This window comes from Gymnoscopelus braueri, assembly GCF_963280865.1.
Source record: "Gymnoscopelus braueri genome assembly, chromosome: 4".
Classification (NCBI taxonomy): Eukaryota; Metazoa; Chordata; class Actinopteri; order Myctophiformes; family Myctophidae; genus Gymnoscopelus; species Gymnoscopelus braueri.
The window spans coordinates 16,390,010-16,398,835 of NC_137605.1; the positions used below are offsets into that span (position 1 = coordinate 16,390,010).

Below are 8,826 nucleotides of genomic sequence, written 5' to 3' on the forward strand. Positions count from 1 at the left end.
CAGAGTCACAAATAAAAACCTTTCTCCACTCAGTTTTATTTCTGGCCTCCACATTACTTCACCTATCCATGAGTGATCAATAATGAAGATTATTGCAGAGGCATATTGATCCTATCGACCTATCCAACCATTTACTTAAAATGGGGCTTAAGAGGCACAATTCAAGGGAAAAAAACAACAGAGCACTATGCGCTTTGATGGGTTGGGAGGAAGTCCAATGGTGATAAGGCAAACAGAAACACCCACACACATTCTCCAATCAAGTGTCAGAGCATCACTTCACAATATAAAATGAAACAGTTTAACTTGTGTGTAGCAGTAGAAGGCACCCTTGAGTATTGTAATATTTTGTTTGCTGTATGATCTTTCTCTGATGGCATGTTTTTTTAACCAGTTGCTTTTCCACTGTGCCCTGGGATTACAGTTGAATACCAGCCAGTTGACCAATACTGGTACATTTACAGTAATGTAATGTTTCATAATGCTCTTTAATATGCTCTGCCTAGTAAACACAAATAAAAGTGAGCACAGATTAGTTTTAATCCCACAATTTTTCCTACCACCATGTCATTCTGGGTAAGACTTCACCACACATCCAACATGTAATCTATGACAGTATTAATGTTCTGCATGCCTAATGACATCAGTGTTGGAGATTTCTTCAGAGCAGTTCCGCAAACCAGAAAAGCAAGAGACAATTCATGTTGTATCTCCAATCTTTATTAGCATCAGATTGCATGGTACAACAAAAACAAAGAACCATGCAATCTAATAAAGAACCTTGAACCTTGAAACAAAGACGACTAGTTCTTGTAGCCACATCTGGCTCTGCGACCACGAGCCCTCTCGAACTTTCTGCCCTTGGAGCGAATGTAGGGTCTGGAAGAGAGAGAGACAGATTTAGAACAAAATAACAAAATTCTAGATTTTTACAGGGTTTAACCATGAACCCTAGCGTACCCATTATGGGGCAAAGAGATTTGGTGTACAGGGGGAAAAGGAGCAAGCCTAGTATAAACCACTGTGGGACTCTGGTAAATTACGTATATATGGGTGGCAATAGTAAATATTTAAATGTTCAGTTTCAAACTAACTTAAGAATTCTATAAGCCTCACACTGTACCAACTTCTGTGTCACCTTATCCCTGAGGCAAATCATACGGGACCTAGACCACTCACTATACCAGCACTTTACCCCCCTTCCTTTCAGCTTTAGTTAAACCCATGTGCAGAAAGGCCCGTTTTAGCAAGAGCTTTGTTCCCACAGCCATACAAGCTTTAAATAAGTAACCTCATCTCAGGTTACAAGCAGCGGTGTGTAGTGTCAATCAATGTCTCTGTTGTGTGACCCATGTCATTTAGTGTTTCTGTAAATTCCTTTTGGATAATTCAATTTCTGTATGCCTTACTCGTTTGTGTTATGTATGCACCCAATTTACAAAAAACAAAACAAAAACCATCTTCCATTAAAATACTGCCATGCTACACTAGTTCCTGACTGCCAGACAGCGAGTGGGCGTAAAGACTGCACAAATCTATCCTGATATGTAGCGTCACCTGTCATGAGACTAGCTTCAACAAAAAAATAAAAGAACTAGGGGCGTAAACAACTCTCGGGCGAGAGGAATATCATCTCTGCTGCATCAAGCTAGCACGCCCGCACGCACACACACACACACACACACACACACACACACACACACACACACGTCGCCTTTAGATATTGCCTCCCTACACATGCAGACTGCACAAACACACATACATACACAGACAGATCTCCTTTAAATACTTAATGTGATAAGCCCTTTCTTCAGTAAAAACAACCCTAGAGGGTCTCTTTCGGGGTTTGTTGACTGAACAATCCTGAAATATAAATATGAAGCGCATCAGGAGCAAGTTACGGCACAGCTATAGAAGCCGCTATAGATAAGCCGTTTGCCGCCTATGCCCCACTGATATGCTGTTTGCCACCTATGCCATTTGAGCTGCCAATTTCCTCTTGATAAAGCCGATGCTGCCCTTATTTGAAACTCAGTATCTCCATGTTGTAATCCTAATCACTGTATTCCAAGAATGGGTGCAAAGTAGCATGCAACCAATACAATGTGTTTGGGGTTGAGAGACATGGCAGCAAAAACTTCAAGAGGCAACAAAATAATATTTGAGGGGTGAGCAACATTGCTGCTCACTTTGCTGTCACTCTGGGCAGGTCAGGACAGTCTGAAACAAAAGCCTTTTAATCAGGGCGCCCGCTAGCCTAGCGGTCTGGGCGTATACGACATATATAGGCTCTAATGCAGCGTGTCGCAGGTTCAAATCCCAATGACCTTTGCTGCGTGTCACTCCCTGTTTCCTGTCTATATCCACTGATTACTATCAATAAAGGCAGAAAAGCCTCCCCAAAATAAAAATGCCTTTTAATCACTTTCTTACTTGCGTTGTTGTATATCAGGAAGGGTTTTATGAGGGTATGTGATGATTCCAACAATTACCAATAAATTGAAAGATTTTGATTCAAGAACATTTCAGAACTTTTAAGTACAGTTCAATGTAGTTCCACCAAGTATTTTAAGGTAATGTACCCAAGCTACAGCTACCTAATCTTAAGCTATGTGTGTAGTTCAGTGTAGAAAATATAGCCCCATTGCACTTTATGTGACAGCTTGTGGAATCCATTCATGCAAATCAGTGTCCTTCCACCCGTGTGCAAACTCCTAATTACAATATTTGTTTAATAGATTCATTCTGATTAAATCTGGAGTCAGGTTTTTATTTGATTCAAATGTCCTAAGTGAAATTTAATGCACAGTAAACGGATATTAGCAATGACCCAGTGCCCTTTGAAATGCCTGTCAGGTGAGGACAACTACTCGTTCCAGTGTCTCTCTCTCCACTACTCGCCTCTCTACCTCTCTCTCTCCACTACTCGCCTCTCTACCTCTCCACTACTCGCCTCTCCACCTCTCCACTACTCGCCTCTCCACTACTAAATTGGTCACTGCCAAAATGTCTACAAATAAAATAAAAAAATGTAATTGTCTGCTGTGTTAGCATAAACATGTCTACAAATCAGAACAGTTAAGGTAAGCACATACTTGGTGCGGCTGTGGGGGGTTCCAGGGGCCTTTCCAAAGTGTCTGTACACCTCTCTGCCCTTGCGGGGACCTGCAGAACAAAGAGGTAAACAACGAGTTAAAATAGATAACTTGTCGTGGAATAGGGGTTACATTCACGTTCAAGCTATTTGTGCAATTTATCTTACAGGTTCAAATCAGTGTTTAATGTGTTGGGAGGCACCACATCAATGTGTGTTGACTCCAGACAAGATACAATGGCTCAACGGCTGATGATGGTCTGACTGACACTGACCAGTACCAGAATCCCCACTCCTTCCTACTGTGCCCGCTACAGTGCAAGGCACTAGGCACACATCAGTTCAGCAAAAAATGTATTGTCCAGTTACACATGACCTGTTCATATTATAACTACACAATTGTATATGACAATTGTCATTGCTATAATTACAGAGCATGCAACCTTTTTTAAAGTACCTGCTTGAATTGACAACAAAAAATTAAATACTACATTAGGGATGAAAATGACTTAATTCATTTTGACATATTGATCATATTTAACAGTAGGAGACATTAACTTAAGCTTATGCATACATTATTCAGTCATCCAAGGTGACTCATCACAGCACGAGATTACTCATTTTCATTTGTAAAATACCACATGGGTTCTTTTAGTTTAAATGACACAATTATCACAGCCAGACATTAACTCAAGGATAACACTATTGAGATGCTGAGCACTTGAGTTTAACAGTGGATTCAAGATTTAGGGACACGAATTGGACAAAAAAAGTACAGTAGGGATTGAATCACATTTTATGAATTCCTGCATACCTAGAATACATTGATCATGAACTTAGTTCCCCAGAAGATAATCATAAAACGAGGCAGCATAATCAGGATTACTGGCCATAATCATGCAACCTAAATTCAGCGCTATTATTTACTTCCAACAGAGATTTTTCCTATTGCTAGCCGAGTCTGTGACGCTTAATTTTGTTCTACTTTGAGTCAAACATACTAAACATTCATCAGCTTTACCATTGCACACTGAATGTTTGCATATGGCAGGCATTAAGGAAAAGACAAGACTGCGGTAATTCGTCCCATTTAAGGGCATTCATCGGCTTAACAGCATGAGCAATTTGACAGGACAACAAAGCACTGCCTCAGATGGCTCCGACTAGTACAACCGAAAACGCATACCTGTGTGGCAGACCAACTAACCAGACACTATTACTACTTCAACAAAAAAGAATTGGGCTGCCAGTCTGAACAGCCTTTATTTAAGTTTACTATAGTTGTCATTATTTTAACCACATGAACTGTCCACAGCATACATATTCTGGGATGAACATTTGGCAAAAATAGCAGATCTACAAGCTCATATCTACAAGCTTGGAAAAATGGCAGATCAAAAAGATCAAATAGATTTACGAGCTTGTAGATCAATTATTTTTTAGAAGAGATTTGGTGTAGATAAACTATAGAACCCAGGGGAACACCGGTCAACTAAGCATAGAGTTGTAAACCCCTGTCTGCAATACAAAGAGATGAAATGAAGAGGTGCCAACCTGACAGCAGCACTGTGCCCTTTCCCTTGGGGGTAGTCAGAGCCAGCTGGTCAAAGGTCATAACCTGACCTCCAGCCTTCAGGATTCTGCGGCGAGCACCTTCAGTTACCTTCAGAGCGCAAACCTGTAACACACAGGACAGCAGCTCAACAACAGCCAATACACTAGGAGACATAGCTTGGCGGAAATGTTACAGATTTGATCGTTACCGAATACAATAATGGCTACTGTGGGGAGGTGGTATATGCATACCATATTCCCAGTCCCGTTTATTCGGACAAAATTACCAACCATGGTTTCGGCTGCTTAATCTCGGTTATACAAATAATCATAAAACAGTTGCATTTAACCACTATACCAGACACAGTGAACACAATAGTGGACTAGAATCTATTCTGTATTGTCATTACTTCAACTGTCAATTCTATTTACCTTGAGCTTGGGGATTTTCTGAATCCTGACGTCATCAGTGATGGTTCCCACGACAACGGCAGTCAGGTTTTCACGACCGGGCAGTTTCATCTTTCTGATCTGTTTGGCAGGAAGTGACCAGTGGTAAGAGGTCATAGTTGAAAACCAAATATCTGTTCACAAGTGACGTCTCGTGGACAAATTCCATTTAAGCATATAGTTACCGCAGTATACTTTACCAAGAACTATGTACATGTTCAACTTTCATAATTTGATGCCATTCATGTAGGCTGCCCTGTCATGCAACTTTTATTTTATCTCTACTGTGTTTTGTATCATTACAAGCAGACAAATTCTTTGGACGGCAGTGGCTACATCTGATTATCAAGGGAATAAGTGTCAAGGACCCATACAATACATCCAACAATACAATGGTATGAACTGAAAAAAGGTGAAAAATGCAGCAGCAAAGCAGGACTAGGATAAATGATTACTGCTCCATAATTGATGGCACATAATTTCTCCATTGCAATTTATCTTCCAAATTAAAACTTAAGTCAACCACTTCACAAGGAGTACCAGCTGTAGTGGAAATTGATACAACCTTCAACTTTACCAGTCTAGCAAAAAGGGCAAGAAAGGAAATGGTAGACTGACCAGACGAGAGATGGCCAGTGGAGGCCTGTGGGTCTTGCTCATGAAGAGTCTCCTCAGGACCACCCTGTTGAAGGGAGCATTGGTACGACGAGCCAGGAACCTGTACAACTGTACCCATACACAACAGTGAGGTTACGGCATGGTTATACAGCAGGGTTAACCACTTATTCTTAAGACCATCTAAAACAGACCTGAGTTGGCGCTGTACTTTGACTAATGTATAGTTTAGCTCAGATGGCCATATAACTAGGATTAAGGAAACCAAACTGAATGCATGAAAAGTATGGTCTTTCAATATGCAGACATTTTCCTACAAGTATATACACATCAGCATGGCAATGACATACTGTGTTTTAAGCATTATACAACCACAAATAGACAAATTAATATAGCACACTAATATAGCACACTGTTGAATGGCAGCTGGGTGCCAATGTCTAAAATATCAAACATATTAGACGTGATAAATAAGTGATAGCTGGTTATATGGCTAAAAAAGAAAACATGGCAGCAGAGGAAGTAGGCTCACCTTAACCAGGAGCCTGAGGTAGATATCCTCACTCTTTGGCTCCTTCCTGTGCACCTTGCGGTCCTTGTTGTGTCTGATGTCGATTCCCTTTTAATGAAAAATGACCACAAACAACTTACAAACTATCGACAGCCCAGTCATTTCCATTTAGCACAGTTTCAACAACTCCCATATTAAGTCATTAGCATCATCATGTTAGCATAACATGTCAAGACAGCAACAAGACTTGACACATGTATTATTACTGCCCATAACAAATTAAAACAAATTGTATTTTGAGTCAAGATTACCCCAAGAATAGGTAGCATTTAATGTTCCATATCAGTCTGATAATGACATGGCAACACATCTAACCAGGGCTAAAGCACACGCGTTGACACCGCGTTAGCATACCCGTATAAATACAGCCGCTCTTCATACAAGGAGATACTTTGGAGCCAAAGATTCTTTTATGCGGACACAAAGGGTCTCAAATGTTACGTAAAGAATGTTTATTGTGCGGTGTTTCCGTACTGTGTGCAATGTTGTACACGTTGTGAGTATTGGTGGTTTACATGCCACGGAACGACTGTCAGTGCGGACGCAAATGAGTGTTAAGCTAACAATAATATAAATATGTACAGGACAAAATAATGAGGGGATTTCGAAGAACATAGTAATGGTCGTTCGTAAACGTTGAATGTGACCAGATTGGATACGTTTAAAACAGCGGATGGTCTTGGATAATCTAGTTAAATGTGTTTAAAGTTTCCAATAGCTTCACCTACCATCTTGGACTCGAAGCGAAAAGGGAAAAGGAAGGTCCGAACTCTCGCGATAAACACACCGTCCTTATTTGTGGGTCTCTGATTGGTCAGGGTAGCATGCACTTCCTACAGATAGAGCCTCTAGTGGCCTGGATGTGAAACTCCTCTCCTCTCCTCTTCTCTCTACCATAAGAGTCTCCTCTCCATCTTTCCCCATTCCCAGATTGTTATAGCAATCGGGGCAGAGTAAGAACACTGCCCATGTAAACTGAAATAATTCACACATATTAGCCTCTTACAATTTTCCACATTAATTCTAAAAGACACACACGCACACTTGAATGATGACAGATTGTTTTTATTTGTATTCCTTCTGGTCCGGTGTAATATCATTGAGATGAGAGTTTGGTGTGACTGTGGTTCCGCTGCTGTGGGTCTGTTGCTGTCTGAGGTGACACATGTAGATGGTCCACACCAGTGAGATTCCTCCAACAAACACTGTACGAGCAACAGGGGGGACCAGGGTGAAGTTCACTGCCTAGAGTAATAGGATAGATCAGAAACATAAATCCTTTGGACAGTGTGTGTGTGTGTGTGTGTGTGTGTGTGTGTGTGTGTGTGTGTGTGTGTGTGTGTGTGTGTGTGTGTGTGTGTGTGTGTGTGTGTGTGTGTGTGTGTGTTAGTGCGTGCGTGGATTCAAGTGAGAATTTTTCAGTGTTTGAACCAGTCTATAAAGGTAACTACAACAAAATATTTTATTGTATCAAATAAATAAAGGGGATAAATACCTGCATTGTAGACCAATACACCACCCCAGTCTGTACCAGAGAGAGACAGAGAAGGAGAGGGGCGCGGGGAGATCGGGGATGAATGATGAGACAGAGAGAGAGAATGTCAGAGAAAGACATTAATAAAGAGAGAGGGACATGATGTATTGGGTGGAAATTAAACATGTGTGCTACTGTGATGTGCGAGTCTAAGATGTACCGTGTATGAAGTCCAAAATTTCTGTCTCAAGTCCTCTAACGGGTCCTCTTTGTTTTCTAGTAGACTTAGACCTTTAAAGACACAGAGACGCATCAACATACAGTTAAAACACAACAGCAACACCAGCCACTGAGGGCTTATATCCGTATGTTTCCATTCGGCTACCGTGTGGTCAGATGGGAAGGCCGCGAACCCTTTCAAGATTTTCAAGTGGGTATGATCCAGAAAAGATTGGGAGCCACTGATCTATACACACATGATGACTACACAGTCCCTTCTAATACACTCACCTATGAAGAAGGCACTGATAGTGGCCGGGGCCGCTACCAGTTGGTCCAGGACAACTTTCCCAGATATCTTCTTGATCCCACCGCCTGGCATCATCTTCTCCAGACCCTTCAGCCAGTGGTAATTGAAGTTTGCATGGAAACAGAAGCCCAACAGTGCTACTCTAGCGGTCTGGGACCAGTCTATAGCAGCCGTGTTACCGAGCTGTGCCGGGTCCACCTCAGTGGTTCTCCCTCCCAGCATGCTCTGCTGTATGAGGTCAGCGGAGGCGAACAGACTGGTGTATCCCACCACATTGCTGATGTAAGGATGAGCTTTGAACAGTGCCCACACACGCTTCATGTTATCACTGCTCTGCTGTATCCAAAAAGAAAACACACATCATTTACTAGCACTACCACTACTACTGCTGTCACTACTTTGTATAAGTACACAAAAAACACATTAATAGAATTAGAATCCATTTTTATCTCTGTGATGCGTATGGAAAAACTAAAATCAAATCATGTAGATCTCGGGATCCACATGGGAACAGCGTGGCTCAAATGTGGCTCTCGGAC

At 41.5% G+C, this 8,826-nt stretch overlaps 2 protein-coding genes across 2 annotated transcripts; both read right to left on the bottom strand.

The window, feature by feature from the left end:
- Nucleotides 1-698: 698 nt before the first annotated feature.
- rpl18 (ribosomal protein L18) lies at nucleotides 699-7,060 on the bottom strand. Its single transcript, XM_080427015.1, has 7 exons — nucleotides 7,013-7,060; nucleotides 6,246-6,332; nucleotides 5,717-5,824; nucleotides 5,081-5,179; nucleotides 4,649-4,772; nucleotides 3,096-3,165; nucleotides 699-879 (listed from the first exon to the last, which is right to left on the bottom strand). The coding sequence occupies exons 1-7, from the start codon at nucleotides 7,013-7,015 to the stop codon at nucleotides 804-806; spliced, it is 567 nt and encodes a 188-aa protein (XP_080283141.1). The 5' UTR covers nucleotides 7,016-7,060; the 3' UTR covers nucleotides 699-803.
- A 289-nt stretch (nucleotides 7,061-7,349) lies between these two features.
- LOC308083478 (mpv17-like protein) lies at nucleotides 7,350-8,608 on the bottom strand (the record flags this gene model as incomplete). Its single annotated transcript, XM_080425792.1, has 4 exons — nucleotides 7,350-7,529; nucleotides 7,780-7,809; nucleotides 7,979-8,049; nucleotides 8,269-8,608. 4 exons carry the CDS (start codon nucleotides 8,606-8,608, stop codon nucleotides 7,350-7,352), a joined length of 621 nt encoding a protein of 206 aa, XP_080281918.1.
- Between the last annotated feature and the right edge of the window lie 218 nt (nucleotides 8,609-8,826).